This window comes from Manis pentadactyla, chromosome 1, assembly GCF_030020395.1.
Source record: "Manis pentadactyla isolate mManPen7 chromosome 1, mManPen7.hap1, whole genome shotgun sequence".
In the NCBI taxonomy this organism is placed as follows: Eukaryota; Metazoa; Chordata; class Mammalia; order Pholidota; family Manidae; genus Manis; species Manis pentadactyla.
Genome location: NC_080019.1, coordinates 72,615,344 through 72,636,508, shown reverse-complemented (window position 1 = coordinate 72,636,508; position 21,165 = coordinate 72,615,344). Strand labels below are relative to the sequence as shown.

At 52.5% G+C, this 21,165-nt stretch overlaps 1 protein-coding gene across 1 annotated transcript in view; it reads right to left on the bottom strand.

The window, feature by feature from the left end:
* CCDC12 (coiled-coil domain containing 12) overlaps window positions 1–21,165 on the bottom strand; it is a 65,713-nt gene that overhangs the window by 13,783 nt on the left and 30,765 nt on the right. The window contains exon 2 of the mRNA XM_036877242.2: window positions 9,493–9,560. Coding sequence (XP_036733137.1) covers window positions 9,493–9,560 — 68 coding nt within the window. The remainder of the gene's footprint in view (window positions 1–9,492; window positions 9,561–21,165) is intronic.

Here is a 21,165-nt window from a genome sequence, read left to right as displayed (position 1 = left end):
CAATATCCAGGATTCAATCAAGCCATGAGAAAAAATAAAGATAACAGAAATACACTTACAGGAGATGTAGATGTTGGGATTGTCCAAAATGAAATGTAAAGTAACTTAACTGAGGAAAGTTCAGGGAAGTATTCCACAAGATGGGGAATTTCAGCAGAGAATCTGAAACTGTAACAATTAATCGGACAGAAATTACACAACTGAAAATAGAATCAAAATTAAGAATTCAATAAACAGGTTCCATAGCAGCTTAGGTACAACTAAAGAAAGGACTGGTGAACTGCAAGATAAGCCTGAAAATACCCAGACTGAGGCACAAAGGGAAAAAGGCTGGAAAATACAGGAACGAGACATGTGGAACAGAGTGAAGAGATCTAACATACACTTAATTAGAGCTCCAGGAGCAGTATGTACAGATAATGACTGACAATTTTACAGAACTAATGAAAAACATCAAGCCACAGATTAAAGAAACACTATGAAATCCAAAGAAAAGCATACTTAAGGCAAATCATTCTCAAGCTACTAACTATTAAAGACAGAGGAATTCTCCAGTTAGAGAAAGCTGCCTGACCTTCAGAGGAGAAACTGCAACTGACTGCTGACTTCACAACAGAAACAGGAAAAACTGTAAAACACTGGAGTGATAGGGGAAGTGCTGCAAGTAAATAAAACGTCAAACCAGAGTTAGAAATCTAGGTAGAAGAGCCTTCGAAGAAAGACCTTTCCAGATGAAGAAAAGCTGGGAAAATGAGTGATCAGAAGATCTGTCCTTTAAACAAACACTAAAGGAGTGCTTTAGACTGGAGGAAAATGACCTCAGGTGGAAGAATGGAGATGCAGGGAAGGAAATGTGCCACAAAGAAGAAATTCAGGGGTATATCAAAATGAGCACTGACTGTATAGAGTAGTAATAAATGACTTGGGGGATTTAAAACAGTGACAATAGCACAGAAGACATAAAGAGCACCCAATGGCACTGAAGTGTCCTCAGGTCCTGGCATTGGATGGGAAATGGTAAAGTATCACTTTTTATTAGACTTTGATAAGTTAAAGATGTATGTTGTATCCCTGTGAAAGTCACTAAAAGGGAAAAGAGTAAATAACAAACTTTCAGGAAGGAAATGGAATGATTCAAAAAAGCAAAACAGAAAATCCAGAAGAACACTGAAATTGAGATTAAAATAAGGAAAGCCAAGGAATAAATGGTAAGAGCACAGATACACAGCAAAGCGGGCCCAGGCCACCATCCCGGGAGCTCCCCCTGCAGTGAGCAGAGTGGCCACAGCCCTTGAAGACTGGGTAGGACATGATGACCATACGCCAGCCGGGAAACTCTGAAGCCACTTGTGCTCACTAGGCAGGCCCTGGCATCTGAAGTCACCCTTCTGGAGGCCACTGCTAACCCCTTCCCAGAATGAGGAGGAAGCTGTTGGGAGGAGATGCTTAAAGCCCTGGACTTCCACCAGTGAGACCTGGGTCCAAACCCCGGGTTCGATGCTTCTGAGACATGGGTGGAAGGGTCACACCTTCACTGGTTTTTGTATGGAAATCAAGGACACCAGTCTTTGATGGGGCTGTGTGGGAGACCAACACTGAACACAGCGGTGTCCTGTAGGATAAAGGTCACAACTCCCAGGTGCTGCCTTCCCACACCACACTGCTGCCACAGAAGCCCCTTCCCAAACCCTGAAACTCTCTACCTGCTAGGAGGGAATACGGGCCTCCGAGGACAGTCATCCCTCCAAAGCCCAGAGAGTCACCTTGAGTGCAGCTGGGACCAAGCAGCCTGGCAAATACATGCACAGCCTACCAAGGGCTCTTAAAATGCCCCCTCAAGGAGCTGAGGTGGCCGAGCAGACAGACTGGTCCCTGTATGGGCCCCAGGCTGGCAGGGACGCACCTGCTTCTGACACCACAGCAAGCAGCAAGGCTGCCAGGACAGACCACTAGCAGGGAGGGCCTGGCCAAAGGACAGCCCTGGCTACACACGCGCCCTACCTGCCTCCCCCGTGTGTCTGGTCCCCATGTGTGGCATTAAGTTATTAGTGAGTCCTGGAACCTTGTTCATCCAGGAGCCTGGCATCTTACCCACCTCTGTAGTCCTTTCCGCTCACAACTAGGTGTGGAATGGACCAGGACCAAACTCTTCTGGATAGCGGAAGGAGAAGGCAAGCTCCAGAAGCATGCACCCTCCCTATGCCAGAGGCAATCCCTGAGCAATGGGCCACAGGAAGTGCACGCCACAGTTGACTACTCCCCACCTATGCCCCCTCTTTGCCGCTCTTGCCCTTCTACCTTATGCCAAGCAGCCATCACACCCCATGACGTGGCCCCTTGATGGCTGTATGTCTGTTATGTACACATTAGCTTACCCTAGAGACCAAGCTCTAGCACTCAACACCCAGCAGCTGTAGGAGGGGCTGGGCACATTCTTGCCCCGCTGGATCAAACAATTCAGAGAGGGCACTTGGGAGAGAGTTTTATGGTAGCCGGGGGCTCTCTAAACCTTTCAACGCTTGGCAAGACAATGCAGGAAGCAGAGCAGTTGTGCCCAGGAGATGCGGAGGACAGGAATGTGGCTGGGTCAGGGCAGCCAATTCCCAAGCGACTTCCGATGTCTTTATGGCAAAGCAACACGGCGATGCCCATCCTCCTGCCTCTGCTTCTTAAACCAGGGAGACATGCTTTTTCACTTCCTTTTCTCCTTCCATCTGCTTCCTCCCTGGGTCTGAGGAGTCCACTCAAGTACCTGAGCAGGTGCGCTAACCACTGTGAGGTCTTCCTCAAGGCCAGCTGCAGGAACCTCACGAGTGCGCGGGACAGGGAGATTCCGGAGAAATCCCCCCTCGGGGGACTCTTTTCACGCCTTCACACCTACAGGGCCACTTAGGGGACAGGGGTAGAGAAACTTGGTGTTCTCTGAAAAATATGAAACCTAGGAGCAGTGTTTTAAAATGTTGAAGTGAAAGGAAGTTTCCAGATCATCTGGTCCAGCCCCATCACTGGCAAACAGGCCTCGGAGGAAGTCCACTCTCCTCATGGAGGTTTCCCAGTGTCCGGCCCACTTCACCAGTCACTCATGTTTCCAGGCTTATCCTTTGGCACATTAGCCTCTCTTCTCACCCTGTAGCCCTTGGGGCCTCTCCACACTCAGCCCCTTGCCCTGGACCCCTGGAGAGAGACCAGAACAGTCCCACTTGGCTGCTCCCCGAGAACAAGGTCAGTTCGACCCGACCACCTCAGTGCCCCCTTCCCCTTCAGACCCCCTCGGAGAGCAGAGAGAGCTGTCAAGAAGCTCTCTGCACAGCGAAGGACCACCGGGAGAGTCAAGCCAAAGACAGAGGCCAGCACTGCCAGGGAGCTCGGGGACTCTGGTCTTGGGGGGCCTTCAGTTTTAACATCCAGAGCACAGAGACACAGGAGCCTTCCAGGGAAACACACACACCTAATAATCTTCCACCTGCTCCAGGCTCTGCACAGGGACAGTCAAACCCGTCCCTGATGAGACTAACAAGACCTTGTTGCTGCCAGAGGCCAGACCCTAGAGGCCTTGAAAATGAGGTGAAAGGCACCTATCCCAGTGGCTGTACCACGGCTCCAGGGTCTGACCTGGTCATCTCCTCCCAGACCCATTAAAACATGCAAACCCTGTGACCAATAATTCTGCTATGGGGTAACTATTCTATAGAAATAGTAACAAAACAGGGACAAGCAAAACAAAATGTTCTACATAGAGATTTTGCTACCAGAAACCTTTCTAACAGCCACAGGGCAGACACCTCTGGGCCCTTTCTGGCAGAGTCCCCTAGAACAGGCCGCGAGCACCCTTCCATAGCCAAGATGACATGGGGGAACAGTTCAGGACAGTTTAGTCAGTACACCTGGACATTTCTTTATCAGTAAAATATAAGATGAGGACAGAACAGGGCCACTGGAAATAGATGGGCTATGGATGTTGTTTGGTGTTGTTAACACTTTAGGTGAGGACACTTGATGGGTGGCTGTCTTGCCAATGGGTTTCAGCCCCGGGCAAGTTCACTATGGACTCAATGTGACCAAAGGAATGACAGCAGAACGTTCTTGGGGTGAAAGGGTTATACCCAACTTTATTCCCAAGGTGGCAGGTCAATCACTAAAATCCCGTCCACTCAGAGCGAGTCTGCATGTAGCAAGCCGGTCTCCGCCTCTGGGCCTCTCTGCCCGCACAGCCGTCTCGCGCTGCTACCACTCCAGTTTCGTCTCTGCTGTCTTGCAGCTGTGCCACTGAGCAGAGCACTGGGCAGAGCTCTTTATATAGAGTAAATAACAATGTATTGCCCACATGTGTGTAGTGAGCAAACCAACCAGGGTCAGGTGAGAATCCTGGCCACAGGAACCTTCACTTTATCCACACAAGATGAGGGTATTTTTCCATGCAGAAAGGACTCAGCTATGTCCCCACCCTCCCACTACAGAGGAGGGAAGCACCTGACCGGTCACAGGTGAGTCAGCTTCCTGTGACATCACCTTCTTTAAACCAGTTCTCTCCCAATTCATTCTCTCACATTCCAGGGCCTATTCCTGAGCAACAGGCTCAGGAAAAACAGGGTGGCTGCAGGTCTCTACTGCTGCCTCAGCACGAGTCATGGAGCCACACACAGTCCACCCCCACTGCCCATGACTGGGCCACCCGGGCCTGGAGCCAGAGTGAGGTAACTCAGGAAGTGTGAGTGGGAGCCACGCTGGTCATTACACTAGAGTGGAGCCATGTTTGCAGATGACACCATGGAACTGTGAGCATGCCCTGGTACAGACACCATCCTGGGGACCCAGCCTGCAGACTAGAGAAGGCCTGGCATTTGCCAGCCTTAAAGAGTTTAGGTGCCAGGCCAGAACTGGGCTGGGCCTCAGCTGGGGTGGGACCTCTCGCCACATGGAGTTGGAGAACCAGTTTTCCATTCTGAAGAAGGCAGGCTAGTGGCCCAGTTCCTTCTGCAGTATGTGACACCGACCCCAGGGTGAACCACTGTCCCTGAATGGTAGCTGTTCCAGCTGGTGCAGACCTTGCTCAAAGCTAAACGGAGGCAGCGGTTGTGAGGCTCAGTGTTTGGGGCTTGCTTGTTCAGACACTTAAGACATACTCCTCTGCCCCCTGCCCAATAGGGTGTGCAACATCCCCCCACTCCTCCCACCAGGCAGGGGCCTGTCAGCCACAAACCTTACTGGAGAAACGCCTCCAGAGCATCTATCAGCTGATGGGCCACAGGAGGAAGTAACTGAGGGCTTCAAAAAAACAAAAGCAGCTGATATGTATGTCCCTTTTTGTGGGCCAGCTTTCCAGGCCGCTAGATCACATCTTATCTAGGTAGTCGCAGGGGGCTGTGTGAGAGCTGAGTCATGGATGCCCCTGCAGAGTTACCCGCAAGGGAAGGTCGCTGGGAGAAGGCGGATGCAGCCCAGAGGAAAAGCAGGGGACCTTCTGGGGACTGACTCCCACCCAATGGGGATTTGATTTTATGTCGCTGGGAAAGGACTTATCTTGAAGAGAATAAAACTTAAAAAGGAACTCTGATGTATCAATTCCATACAATACCAGAGTCCTTGCAAACTTTTTCATAAATATTAACAAGCTGATTGTGAATAAAGTGAAGGTTCCTGTGGCCAGGATTCTCACCTGGCCCTGGGTGGCTAGCTCACTACATACGTGTGGACAATGCATTGCTATTGACTCTATATAAAGAGCTCCACCCAGTGGTGTGGGTGCAACACGGTGGCATGGCTGCAAGGCTGCAGGAGAGCAGAGCAGAGGCTAGAGTGGTGGCAGCGCCAAGGACAGAGGCCCAGAGGACGGCTGTGCAGAATGACTGTGCAGAGAGACCCAGAGGACAGCTGTGTGGGCAGAGGGGCCCACAGGCAGAGACCGGCTTACTGCATGCAGACTCGCTCTAAGTGGACGGGATTTTAGTGATTGACCTGCCACCGTGGGAATAAAGTTGGGTATAACCCTTTCACCCCAAGAACATTCTACTGTCATTTCTCTGGTCACATTGAATCCATAGTGAACTTGTCTGGGACTGAAACTCATTGGCAAGACACTGATTCTAAAATTTATGAAGACGGACAAAGGAACTAGAATGGTCAAGATTCTAAAAAGGTCTCCTTGGGCACATGGGCAGAGAATATGGTAGGTGATTCTCCCACATGGCTGGTGGTGGGGAGGTCCTGGGGTGCCGGCCTCCAATCCTGCTGGGTTTTCCCATTTCCTCAACCAGAAACCCAGGCCCCACCACTGTATCTGCTTAAACAATTGAATCTACAAACTGATGTCCCTCAACTTATTTTCTGAGGAAGAGTGTCTTGCCAATGGGTTTCAGCCCCAGGCAAGTTCATTATGGATTCAGTGTGACCAAAGAAATGACAGTAGAATATTCTTGGGGTGAAAGGGTTATACCTAACTTTATTTTCACGGTGGCAGGTCAATCACTAAAATCTCATCCACTCAGAGTGAGCCTGCATGCAGCAAGCCGGTCTCTGCCTCTGGGCCTCTGCCCGCACAGCTGTCCTCTGGGCCTCTGTCCTTGGCGCTGCCACCACTCCAGCCTCGCAGCCCTGCCACCGTATCGCACCCAGACCACTGGGCGGAGTTCTTTATACAGCGTCAATAGCAACATATGGCCCACACGTGTGTAGTGAGCTAGCCGACCAGGCCAGATGAGAATCCTGGCCACAGGAACTTTCATTTTATCCACAACTAGCTACTGTACCAACTAAGGGGGGGATTCTACAAAGGGGGTCCTAACCATTAATTTCTCAGTCACATATGCTTATTTCTACTTTCATCCACCCACTCTGCTGTTTCCCAACTATTGCCCTATTTACAAAGTTAGTGCAGGCCTTATGTAAGTTAATTCTGCCTTTTCCAGCTATGTCAGAGTCCTTTAGCTCTCTCAGGAGGGCCTCAAAGTGTCTTCTTTCTGTCCAGAGCCCTAGCACTATCCCTGGAAATAGCTATGGCATTTGCTCCACTCATTAGGAAAGCAAGTTCTGCCTTCCTCCCTATAGTGTAGTCAAAGATACTCAGGTGACGCACACTGATGCAAAATGCCCTGCACTGGGTGGGAAAGCAAACAACTGGCAGGCCCTGGCCTCAAACCCAGGAGCTGCTCCCAAATCCTGAGCTCTTTCCATCTGCCTAGTTCCTATAATTTTGGGGCCTGCTGCTGAATGAAGGATCACCTCAACATTTGTTTTATTTCCAAAGTCCTGTCCATGTAGATGACAGTACACGATGAAGCAACTAACACCAGTGATGGAACTGGCAACCTAGCATGTGTCTGTGCAGCATCTACAAGGCCACCATCAAATCTCCCTCCCTGCCTGGGGGGCCTGCATAAGCCTGGGTTGGGGTTTACAAGCAGGGGCTCGGGGAGATGTCTGCCCATGACTCTCCAACAAGGCATCATACCACTCACCCCTCTGGGCCTTTGCTGCCCAGATCCTACCACCTCAAAGGGGATGTTCTCCATGAATCCTTGTCCTGCTGCCCTCTGGAGTGGGCACTGCCTTCCTCTCAGGACACTTCAGGAGGGCTGGTGTCCACAGGGCTTCCCACCTGGAACCTGGCCTCAGAGGTCATCCCTCCCCTCCCAGTGGAGCTGGAAGGTTGCCTCTTTCTCCTCAGTGGCCAAAGGGGCCATGGCAGGGCGCTGTGGTGTAGGGGCCCTGTGAAGCCTGCTCCTAAGCCATAAGCATTCTGTTGGGAGACCCTTTCCAGACTTGGGGTACAGATGAGGAGAAAGGTCCCATCTTCCTTGTTTGAGATTCAATGACATAGCTCAGTGTTCAAGTCTGCCGTGTGACCCATCCACCTTACTAACCAATGACCCTTTTCTTTATCACCAAGGAGGAGAATCAGAGAAGGGACATCACGGCAAAGCAAAGACAGCCCAGAAATTGGGACTCGAAGCTCTAGCCAGCAATTCACAACCTAAGAACAAACCAGAAGAAAACCAGAGGCTGAAGAAAACTGCAGGCACCCAACCCCAAACCACACAGGTCTACGGTCATCTAGCAAAGGAGCAAGGACCTGGCCTTCATCTCTGTCACCAGCAAGAGCCTCCTGAGGTGCTGGTGGGGCTAAGGCCTAACAGGAGAGCACAGAGTCCAGCAGCAGGGTGGCAAGGGTCCCAGGCACCACAGTTGAGCCTCACCAGCCTGGCAATGCAGGGCTATCACCATCTCTTAACAAGTAAGGCGGAAGCCCCTGCAGGGCTGTGTGAGGGCAGTGCCTTCACACTCTGTCAACTGCTGAGGCACACATGTGCACAGGAACACAGACTCACCCCACTGTGGACTTGAGGATGCCCTATCATTTGAGATCAGCTCCTGCATAAGAAGGAGACATGAGGAACCTGTGCCTGGTGAAGGCGCCCCAAGGCTATGGCATCAAGGCCTGTTCCCAAGTGCTGGTCTAGCCTCCCCTGGGAGCAACCCTTGTCTCCTGCTGCACCATCTCAAGCACACCATCAAGATCCACTCTCCCCAGTAAGTAGGAGCCTGCACAGGCCCTGTGCCTGAAGGCAACTGCTCAGGGCAGAGGACATTCAGGTTACTGCTTCATATGGACACCAAGCCTGAACCCCAGCAGGGCTCTGCAGCTACCCATGTGGCCCCTGCTCAGGCTGGGCACTGGAAGGAGGGCATGGGGTCACCGGAACGCGAGTGCAGGTGCGCTAGTCCCACAGAAGGTTCTCCGCAGCTCATGGAGGCCAGCTGCACAGCCCCTCCCTGCCCCGCGTGCTGGCAGGCAGCAAAGCCGCATCTGAAGCTCCGTCAGGTCCCAGCCCTGGAGACTGGGGGGTGGACCATATGCCTGCGACCACGGGAATGGAGCCGTGTCTGGGTGACTTACACTGACTCAACTGCACGACGGGATTTGGCTAAACAGATACATGCTCCCCATGAACTACTGAACAGGGAGGAGGAGCACAGACAAAGAGCAGGAAGGGGATGCCTCCGATTGGAGCTCCACACGCAGACTGAGATATTGAGGATGGAGAAGAGAAGAGAGGAATCCCCGGCTGAGAGGGCAGTGGGAGCTGACAACACTGTCAGGAAATCCCGTGCAGCCAGGGAATGAAAAGGGGAATCAGAGGGGCTTGGACATGGCCGGGCAGCCTGGGCAGAGCTTTTCACACCAGGCCGTCTGGGCCTGATTTTGCAGGTGCTGTGGAACCATGCCACGTGAGGGGTTTGAGGAGAAGAGCGATGCAATATAACATGAGGGTCGTAAAGAAAGTGCTGGTGGCTGAGTAAGAGCCAGGCCAGTGGAGGACAGAGTGCAGAGAAGGCTCCAACTGGACAGCAGGGTGAGGTTTTCAGGTCTGAACAAGGCAGCCATGGGGTGAAGAGGAAGGAATGGGGTGGAGGCTCTGAACAAAGTCAGGAGGCTGTAGAAACCAACAGGACTGGAGAAGACTGCAGGGCAGAGAGCTGCAGACGGCACAGTACCTGTGCTTCTCGCTTTCCTCCTCCCCTTCTCTGAGCTGCTTGGTCTTTGGCTCCCCATCTTCCTTGTCCTGCAAAGGAAGGGAAAGAACCATCTGCTCAGATGAACGCTCCTGCTTCCCCTCCACCTCCACAATGCCCGGGCAGCTACTGCGAACGGCACATCTCAGGAGCCAGACACCCTGGCAAGAACCAGCTTGGTGCTCCAGCCTCCAAGCGGGACACACGACTGCTGCCGATCGATAGCACAAAGCCGGAGCCTCCCTGCCCCGCCTCAATTCTCCCCCAGAATGTCACAGCCCAAGACCCCAGGCCAGGCCCAGGCACATGGTGGCCCTCAAAGAACAGAAGCAAGAAGAGCTGGAAGGTTTTAGGTGGTAAGAAAAAAGCTGGTCAATGCTGAGAGCCACCGACCCCAGTGGAGGGCCCACGGTGGCAGGCGGCAGCCACCTTCACGGGTCTGGAGAGGGCTGCTCACCGAGCTGGGAGGGACTCAAGGCAGAGCGGTCACCAGCGACCAGAGCAGCACGAACGCTCAGGCCTCCTGACTTTGCTCCCAGGCAAGGGGCCTCTTCACAAACACCTATTTGGTTCCCTTTATGAGAGGCCTAACTCAGACTAGGACCAGGCTTGTAAGAAGACTCAGTCCTGCAATGTAATCAGCAGGACGATAGAAGTAGAACTAGTCTGAAGTTTCGATGGAAAATTTCTTCTAAATTTTTTGTTTTCTTCTGGTGGCTTCCCTCCTGCCCCTGACATCCCTAAGTGTAGAGAAGCTGTGTTCATCTCAACCTTGGCACGTATGCTTGTTCTCCAGGTGTACCCAAGTCACAAGAAAGGACATGGCCACACTGCCTTCCCCTGCAACAAAAAGCACCTTCCTGGGCTTTCTCCCTTACGCCGTGACTGCGGCTGTTAGACCAGACCTGCTGTGGCCAAACGGACACGCAGGAGTGCACGTGTGTGTGTGCTTGAGTGAGTGTGCCCACGCCCTCAGGACAGAGCCCTGTCCAGGACCTCTCTGCATGCCAGAGCTGCCCCTCCAGAGAGTGTCAATGCGCACTTCACTACTGGCAGCACCTGCCCTTGACTCTTGCCCTGGAGCAGAGTCCTGAGGAGATGTGCGTAAGCCCTGCCCTAGGGAACCTGCCGCGATGATGTAACAACTTGTGGGCCGACACAAATTACAAGTAAAACAGCTCTGGTACTAGTCTCCTAGAAGCTCGCATATGCCACTGCAACTGCCCCCCCCCCCCCCCACGAGTGGCATGTGCTTTGAGTCACTTCCTGCCAGTGTTCATCATGGAGACCCTGAGAACAACCAGATGCCCCCATTCCTTAGCCTCATACTTAACACCCACACTAGACTAGAAGCCTGGCCCTGAGAAAGGTTCTTGTGGTGTGAACAGATCAAGACACCCCCCTTCACCTTCTCAACCCAGGGCAGCTCAGTCTCATGGGGACAGGGCAGCAGGAATGAGTGACAGCAGCTCATGAGAGAGGTCAACATGGCTCTGTGGGGTGGGTAGGGGGCCTCCCACTGATGGATGGGCAGAATTTGGTGTTACAGGATGGGGAGACAGGAACTGGAAAGGCATTCCCGGAAGAGAGCAGAGCTTGAGCAAAGGTGAGGTGTGGTCTGAAGAACATGCAGGTGGCTGAAGCAGCAGTCAAGGATAAAGGTGAATGCTGGGAAAGTTGTCAGAGCAGGTGGGGCCGATCCCAGAGGGCTCTGGCCAGTGTCCTAAGGCAATGGGGAGCCAGAGGAGAGACAGGGGGAGCTACTGGGGACAGGACCAGAGGCCTTCCCCTAAGAGCCTGCCAACTGGCTGGGCAAGCAGGTCCTCGGACAGAGAGGCATTGGTTGATGATGGTCAAAGAGGGAAGGGAGAGTAGGGTATGAACTCAACTGAGAAACAAGGGAGGGTTCTCTACATAGCTACCAGGGCTGCTGTGGCCTAGGCGGGCCCTTCCACAGAGGCCCAAGTGATACACACACCCCTCCTTGACTAAATGCCAGCCAGTTAAGCAAGCCAGAAGCTTGGACATTCAAACATAAAGCTCCCTCCCAACTGCCGGCCAGAGGATTCCTTGATGGCTACAGGTGCCTGCCACAGGGGAAGGGGGTGGCAGATGCCTTCTCCAGGTGAGAAAGGATGAGGTGGAAGAGCAGGAAAGGCTGTTTTCCCCGAAGTGGGCTGCTGGGCAACCCAGCTGGAAGGCTTCTTCCCATGGGAGCTCTGCTAACATGGACCAGCTGACAGCAGTGGGTGGGGACGGTGGGAACAGGGGAAACAACCTTTGGGATACAGTCCTTTGCAAACGATGCCGCTTCCCAGCCCTGAACAAGAGCAAATTCAGCAGCTACTACTGCCGTCACCCTCCTGGAGTCCCAGAGACACTCAAGGGTCTCAGCTAAGGCCAAGTTATTCATTAACAAGTGAGAAAACACCCAACAATCTAAATGACATTGTAATTAGCACTGTAGACAGCATGAGTCAAGGATGCTCCCAGCCTGGGATGCTGTGCAAAGAGCAGGGGCTCAAGAATGACAAAGAGATGTGCGTGAGCCAGGGGCAAGTGAACAAATAAACAGGCCATGTAAACGCAGGGACCAGGGGGCACTCCAGTTTTCCCTGAAGTAAAACAGCCATTCAGATAGGAAGTGAGCTTTCATGAGAAGAAAAGTAGCTTTTGGGCGAGCCTGGCCCAGACGGCAAGGCAGGACCCACATTGCCTGGGGTGGTGGCAGGAGGTGCGGAGCAGCTGGAGAGACCCAAAGGGCCCTGTGAGAACTGGAGCACTCACAGGGCCACCGCCCTCCAGGTCCCCAATTCAACCCCTGGGGAACCTGGAAAATGGCCATCTGGGAATGGAAAGATTTGCCCATGGTCACACACACCCGTCAGTGGTAGCTGCAGGGTCTGGATCAAGGTCCCCCTGACCCCCGCCCTGAGTTCTAGCCAAGGAGATGAGAAAGTTTATCTCGAGTGGCTTTAGTTTCTAAAAATAGCTCTGACCCCTCCCATGCTCCCCAACATTTGAGATCTGGCCAGTGCACTCAGACCAGCCACAGCCAGCCCGAGTTTTAGGTTTAAGCCCTGGCAGACACCCATGAGAACACAGGCAGGACTCAGGGGCACAGCATCCTAGGGAACCTAGATACACCCCACCCCCTCCAAGACCTTTATATCCGACTCACTAACCCCTCCCTGCACACACCCCACCTTTCCCCCACTTCCCAATCCCTGTTCTCCATTACTTCCCACTCTCCTACACCACCTCCACAGGTCCCCACCACAACCGAGCCCACAGGTGCTCCCTTCCACCCCTGCCTGCCAGCCAGCCACCCCTTCTACTCTGGAGAACACACTGACACTGCCTGCCTCACTTCTCCCCTTTGTCTAACCCATTTCGCCTTAGTCTCTCATCCACACAGAACCAGTGTCCTCTTCAAAGACACTAGCCAGACCATACTGCCGCTCTGCCCAGAGCTCTTGGTGGCTCCCTCAAACCCCCAGGACAACAGCTGTCCTCTCAAAGGGCAGCCTCCCAAGGCCCCAACACTCACCCTGCAGCCCACTCACACACGCTCCTGTCCAGAACACCAACAACGGATCCTTTGTCTCAAGTACTGATGTATCTGTTCTGAGAACCCCAAAGAAAACCCACTCTCTGGACAGTTCTGGAAGCCAACTCAAAGACCACATCCTCAAGGCAGCCTCCTGAGGTTCCCAGGCAATGGCATCAGAGCATATCAGGGTCTGACCCCAGGACACCAGCCTGTGATCATTGCTATTCCTGTGCAGGCCTTATCCCCAAGTCCCTCTCAGGACAGGGAATCTCCCGAAGCCCCTCCAGGCCTAACCCAGAGTCTTGACTAGACAACCTTCATCAATGCTTTGCCAATTTAATTACTACTCTTTCCACCAACTCCAGAAGAGCCAAACCCTTAGGAACACTGCTGGCTGGGGGAGAGGAAAACTGCAGCCTGGACGGGGGTCCTCCCTGCAGTCCACTTGCCTGTTCCCAGAGGGAGCCCCCATTTCTGACCCCAGCCCAGGTGTCCACACCTAGGCCTGGCCCCTGCCTCCCTGCCCCCAGAGCCAGCAGGAGGAAGCAGGCCTCCGAGGGACGACTTCAGTTCCTTAATGTTTGAAATCCTTTTGCCAGGAACAAAACTTTAACAAATAAAATTAGGGTTCTACAAGCCTAGTATTATTTCCTCCTTAAATGAATAATAAGACTTCAGTGAAGTCATCTTGGCCTGAAATTTTCTTTTTAGAAAGAAGAAGGTTTCAGGTACAGGGTTCTATAATTCTGTTTCTTCTTGATTCAGTCTTATTCATTTGCGTCTTTCAAGGAATATCCATTTCACCTAAGTTTTCACCTAAGTTACTTAACTTACTAATATAAAGCTACATATAATATTCCCTTACTATCCTTTTAATGTCTGCAGGATCTGAGGTGATATCCACTGATATTGATATATTGTGTCTCCTCTATTAGATGAATCAGAGGTTTATCAATTTTGAGACATATCCAGACTTGGTGTTTTGACTGTTTTTTGCTTCCCAGGCTCCTCTGGCAGGAGTCCCCACTTGCAGAGCACACCTGTCTCGCTCAGGCTTGGTATACAGCGTGGGAGAGAACATCACTTGGTGTCTGCTGCCTGAATACAGGCCCTCTTCTACTGGAAGCTCATCCAACAGAAATGCCGAAGGAGGGTCTGTGGGGGAGTGGCTGCGGCATCTCCTGCTCTCTCCCTATTTGCAAGAAGAAGAAGGTCTCCCTTTTGGTACCTCCCCTTTCTGCACTGGGTCTGCCACAGGCACACAGATACAGGAAACAAGAACACTCCCTCAAGGATCTCAAGTCTACTTAAAGCAGCAGACTTAGAACATGTAACTCTGTGCCATGACCAGTGAGGAAAACTTTCTTCAATGTTTTGTATACTTGTGGAATTGGCAAGATGGTTATTGTCAGGGAAGGAGGGAAGCAACCCTTCTCAACTCTACATGTCCACTGTGGGGGAGCCAGGTGGCTTCAGAAGTCAGGACAGTCCCGGGAATGGTAACTACCTGGCAAAGCCACGATAGTACAGCAAGGGTACTGTCAAGACCACAGTCGGGAGTGACGGAGTCTTCCCCCAGTGCTATGGCTGGGCTGAGCCCGGAGGCTGCACTCGGAAAGGGCACTCCCACAGCCTAGAGGGTGAGCTGTGGGGGAAGACGCTGAGCCCAGAAGCCAGGTAGAGGCTCCTTCCAGCCTGCTGCTGTCTGGGCACAAGTTGAAGATTAAATGAGGGCTGGGGACTGCGATGGAGGTGGGGGAGGCAGCTTTGTGAAACAGGAACACTTGCGTGGAGGGTACAAGGAATAAGCAAGCCTCCCTTGCCCTAAGAGGGATGCCGTCTGAGGTTCTCCTTTCCAGAAGAGAAAGAGGAGCAGGAAAGGGTTATCAGAGAGACCTCCAGCTCAGACCTGGTTCCTCCCACCATCAGCCCATTAGCAAAGCAGCTAGACCAGGCAGGGACTCACAGGTGCAGAGCCACTTCCCAGGGCCCAGGCAAGAGCCTCACTAGCTCTGGGGAGGCCTGAGGCTCTGCTTGTGGGAACAGCGCCTCTGTTCAAGAATCAAGGGAGATCAAGGTCCAAAACCCTAGTCCCCTCAGATATGAAACTGGACCCCTCTGAACCTTTCCAGTTCTGATTTGGGTCCAGGGTGGGAAAAATCAAAGACAGACAGACATGGATACCGGCAGAGGGGTGGCAAGCCTGGCGGGTTTCACAATTTCACCCTGTTGCCCATTTTCAGAACCAGGGACTTCCTACTGGGTGTGGCTGTAGCAGGAGCTGAGCTCCAAGGGCACTAAGGGGCAAAGACAGTCCTCCAGAGTCTGACTCACCCTGAAGACACAGTGATAAGCCCTGGGCTGAACACTACCACACCTGAGTGAAGAAACTGCACAGCTCTCCACTGCCCAGAGGTAGGGACAGCGGAGCTGGGAGAGAAGGGGTTCTGACTCTCCTGAGCTGGTAGTGATCCCCAGGCTGCAGGGCCCCTGACTCTGGGTCCCCCCCACACAGCTGCTACTAGGACTACCTGGCCCTTTCACTCACTCTGCACAACAGGCAGAGAGCTCCTGTGAGCAGATGCCTCTTACCGGTCTGCACCCAGGACCTGGCATCGTCTACAGCAGCTACAGCACAGTCTGGGCCAGAACCCAACCGGCAGGCCCAGCTCCATTTCACCCTGCTGTGTGACCTTGGGCAACTTATTTGGCCGGTCTGACCTCAGTTTCCTCATCTGTGACAACAAGGACTATCATGCTGACATTACAGCATGAGTACAAGGATGAAATGACCAGCAAGGAAGAAGAAAAGCCTGCAATCCGGGTGGAAGAGGCAGCAAACCCTGAAGGAGCAAGGAGGAAGTGGGCCAGGGCAGGAAGGGAAGCAGGCATGGGGCCACATCTGCAGGGGTCATGAACAGCTTTCACTTCATCGTTCTCACTTCACATTCTCTGAAATCCTGGGAGCAGATGGGGGTTATAACATCTGCTTCACAAAGATGTCGGATGTGTCAGACAAGCTGTGCAGCAGGACAGACCTGATTCCCTACTCAGTGCCTCACCAAGAACCCGACTCGGAGAGTTTAGCAGGGAAGGGTGGGCACTGACACCCAGGAGCCCAGTCACTGCTTCCCTAAAGGCTCGTGCACCGAGAGAGGACAAAGGGCCAGGAGCTGCAGATGGAGAGCAGTAAGGAAGCTGGAGACAGGGCTGCAGATGACAGCTGGAACTAGGTCAGTGGTACTGGGACAGAACAAGGGGTCCCTGAGTGCCTGGGGGCCAGGGCAGAGTCGGAGACAACTAAGGATCTGACTGCCTCACTGGGAGAATGAAGGCGCCTCTGACAAAAAAGGTAGTGGCACTTAGAGGACAAAAAGAAAGGGTGTGGCAGCTTTCAGGCAGATTAGGGTTAAGGCCTGATGCCTAGAATCTGCCAAAGGCTGGTGCAGACAATAGCCAAGGGTCCAGCGCCTGTCAAGGTGTCCTCAGCAGCAGAAAAGAGAGCTCACCCTCTGGCAGATGCAGGGGTGGCCCCACCATCCAGGTAACAGCACGTCAGGCCCAACATATGACCTTGCCCCAGCATGTGGTGGACGAGCATGGGGAGCTGGCCCCAAGCCAGGTCTGGTTCCTTTCTTGCCACAAGCACAACTGGGAAACCAGCCGTGCTCAAAGGAGGTGGCAGATAACCCCTCCAGGAAACTATTAGCCAAGAAATGCTGACTGGCTCCCTTGAGCTAGGTACTCCATGCTGCGTACTGAGGAGCAAAAACTCAGACACCTAGTGTTCAGCCCGGATCCATGGACAAGATTTCATGGTCAATGATCAGACACACACAACTTGCCAGGTAAGAAAAGACTCATTTTCCTGGAGTAAGGATCCACAGCTTTTTGGATTCTCATAAGGGTCATGACCCGGAGGAGGGAAAGAAAGGTCTCACCAGCACGTACAGGGCTGCTCTTTGGGTGGCCAGGGAGGCATCTGGGGAGGCTCTCCAGAGATGGTCCCACCGTGCCCTGCACTGTAATGGCTGGGTAGGGGCAGAGGTGGGTGAAGGGCAACAGAGGGAACAGCGAGCACTGTGCGTGTCACAGGCTTGAGAGGACCCTTCCTCCTGCCCCACATCCCCAGCAGGAAAGAACCCTTGGAAGGTCACACAGAGTGCAGGGCAAAGATGAGTCCTGCGTCTCCCCACCCCTGCTTTTCTTTACACATGCCCAGCCTGGACCAGCTCCTGGGCAGCCAGGTAAGGCTCCAAACTGCCACCAGGCCCCTCCTGGAGGAGGAGGAAGCAGGGGCAGCAGGACTGGGCAGGCAAGCAGGAGGTAAATCTTACCAGTGTTGGGACCGTGGGCAAACTGCAGGACCTCTCTGAGGCTGTTTCCTCCCATACTAAGGTGAGGCTGGTGCTGCTTCAGTAGGAGCTTTGAGGATTAAGCAAGGTAACTTGCCCACCGCCTGGTGCAGGACCCCACATGCACCTCCTGTGGGAAACAGCCTGCTGGCATCCTGGCATGTTCTGAGTTCTGCAGTCCATCAGCGAGGGACCTGATTTGAGCCCTGGCTCTTGCCACATCCTCCTGTGGAATCAGACATCCCCTCTATTTCTGCTTCCACCACCCTCTGCCCTGATCTTTCCCAACAAAAAAGCAAAACCCAAGAAAGTGGAGAGCCAGCTAAGTTCCAGGAACCACAACAGACTTAACAGGTACTTAGAAGCCAGGGCCCAGATCCAGGCTGGGGAATAGAGGCCCATTACTATTAGACCAACTAGCAGAGAAACTGATCTATATTTGACATTTTTAAAATGTTACTGTTATGTGTTATCCTTTTCTGATAGTGCTTCTCTATTTTTTGCCAAGTTTCTATAGATAACTAGCTTTTAATTTTTAAAGTTGAGGCTCAAATTAAGAATGACCTGATTCCCTCAAGGATGAGTGACAAGAGGCAGCAGGCTATATAAACAGGCACATCTGTGAGGCTTCCCCACAGAAGCCCTACTTCTGCACCCACCACAAAACTCCACAGCAGCTGAAGACAGCTTAAGACAGTTGGTGAGTTTCAGCCCTTTCCCTGGCTGTGCAGGCCAAAGGTTATACCCATTTTTAGCAGAAGGGCTTTCTTCCCAAGCAGGCCTGCTAATAACTGTCCCAGACATTGAACTTTACCTGGATTTGCCTGTGTGAGACTCTGTCATCTGTGTTCCATCCTAGATTAGAAACTCCGAGTGGCCTGTCCATCACTGTTCCCCAGCACCTGGCACATTGCAAAGAGCAGCTGGACCAATAGCAAATGAATACATGAACAAGCCGAGGGAGGCAGGAGATACATCCCCACCTTGGAGGCTAGGTTCTCCTCCTCTACATGGTCTGAGCTTCCCAACAACACACATACGCCATGTATCACTAGGCCTGCCTCACAGATGCAGGGACTGAGGCACAAGGACACCTGACTCAGCTGTGTGTGTACCAGACCCTGTGTTCTTTCCATCAGTTTGGGGACACAGACAACCCGAACCCCAGGTCCCCGTGGCTACACCCATCTGCCTGTTCACCCGTTAGCTGTCTGTTCTATCCTCCCCTCTGACAATTTCCTTCACCCCTGCTTCTGTCCTGTAGAGTGAGGGCAAAAATTCCTCCTGTGCCCCCTTCTTATGAGTATGGTAAAGATCAAATCTAATTAGTTTCTGTAAAATTAGACTTCCTAGTAGGAGGTGGCCTGGGCTGGGGGGAGGGGGGTGGAGCTCGACCTAATTGTTATTCATTGCTGTTCTCCTGTATTTCACAGTATGCCAAGCAATCGACTGTTTAATTAATTGAAATATTATTTAACTAATCATCATAAAAATCCAGTAAGGTCAGCACTGCTTGTCTCCATTTACAGATGAGCAAAACGGAGGCCTAGTGCAGCTGTGTAACACGCAGAGTCACACAGCTGAGGGTCGCCAGGGCCCAACAGGTAGGGTGGGCCTTAAGCCAAGATGGTCTCCCCCATAGAGCACAGCCCTCTGCTCTGGCCCTACTCCAGTCCCCCACCTTGAACACACAGGCTGTCGCACTGGTGTCTAACAGCACCTCAGCATCACATCACAATAGCTACTCCTGGTATCATTTCAAAGAAATGTGACCAACTCATCTGGACCCCCAGATATGGCCATTTCTGGGCAGGAGCTCCAATCCTAGGCAAGCATCACAAGGAGATAAAAGAGCAATGTGTGTAAGTATGCACAGTTGTGTTTCTCATAGCGGGGGAGACCTAGAGTCCTGAGGGAAGTCCAGCCTGCCAGGCATGGGTAGGCTGGAGGGGTCAGTAACAGCAAGCTGACGGGCAGCATCGAGACAGAACATACGGGGTGCTGAGGGGCAGCACCAAGGCTTCTAACCATGGGGGAACCACAGCAACACCATAGGCGCACTGTCCTGAGACCTCACAGGCTCCCACAACACAGGTGTGAGTGATGTCTTTTCTACTTCCTTTACTACTGTTGTTAAAAGGATTTCATAACATTAAATGGTGTTTATTAAATCATATAAATGTTAATCGATGTCAATAATGATTTAAAAACAAAAGTGGCCAGAGGAACCCCGCTGCCGTGGCTCACTCTCTTGACTGTACTCTTACCCTTAACAGGCTCTCCTGACCTTCTCCTGGCTCAAGGGGAAAGCAGAAACCATGGCTGGCCCTCAGGCCTGATACAGACCCTTCTCAAGCTTAAACAAAAACATACACCCAACAACAGCAACTGCTACGGGAAGAGAAGGGCAGACAGACGCCTGCACACACACCCGTGGTTCCTCTGCAGCCTGGGACTGGACCCAGCAGCCAAACCCACAGCTACACTGCAGGCTGCACACCCTGCAATCAGGACAAACATCTCCCTCATTCAAGGCAAAAATTTCAGTTAAGAAATTAACTGATGGTGAATGATGGGGTGACCTCCCGACCCTCTCATCCTGTCCCACCATTTCTCTTTTCTTGAAGGGGGAAAACGTCGCCTCCGCCAGAAAGCAAAACTCACAACCACCAGGACTTCTCACCATGGTAAGTTCACAGATGGAGCAAGCAAATCCCAAAGGCAAATGATAAGGCCCATGAAACTCAGAAGTGCCCTACCCCAGCATGAGCCTGTCTCATGTGGCACTGGGGAACTAGCCCAGAGCCCGTTCCCATTGCCTCACAGCAGACAGCCCAAGTCACCCGGCATGGCATGGGGGCCCACCTGCTCAGTTCTCAGGAATGAAGCAGCCACTCAGAATCTTTGGTCCTGAGAACACACAGCTGGTGTCTGAGCCTGTCCAGATCTGTCAAGCTGAAGAGATAACAGGCTTTCCCTTTGCAAATGAACTCAGACTGAGACCCGGAAGGAAGAGGAAGCCTACTTACTGTGTGTTCACCATCCTTGGATCCGATGGAAGTAGCAAGCAAGAGCCTGAAAACCCCAGTGAGTGGCCCCTGAAAATGACTCTTCCACCCGCACACATACCCTAGGCCTATGTGTCTGTTCACACCACTGTTGGGTCCCCCAAACAGATCCCTGCCAGCTGCCAGCAGGGCCACATCAAGGCTCCTGTTATCCACATCACACCACTGGCTTATTCAAAGCCTGTGACCAACGAAAATGCACAGCTCTTGTCCATGTGGATAGGTGTCAAAGCATCCTTAGTCTGTGCCCGAACAACAGATTTTAGAAACTTAATTGTCTTAACAGACTTCACACACAGAGACTTTTAAGAAAGCCCTGGACTCAAGGGCAAGTCTGCTTTTCCCTGGGAAAAATCTCAGCCCAGCCAACTCCTAAATCCTCGTACCTGTCCAGTTGCCTCATTTCATCACTCAATTCTTTACAGTGTCTCTGAGTCCTGTCACTTGGCAGACAAAAAAGGTGACTAAGACATGACTGATGCCTCAGGGAGCTGAGGAGCAGGTGAGAGGGGAAGCAGACAGGTGAATGGATAGTTGCCAGACAGCAGGTCCAAGGTGAGTACAGCGACCTGTGGGTGCTATGGGAATGCTGAGTGACTGGCAGCTGAGGACAGGATGAAACCTGAGCGCTCCGGGAGGGCAGCCCACGCAGAGCAGGTAGGCGGGGAGAGCCGGATGG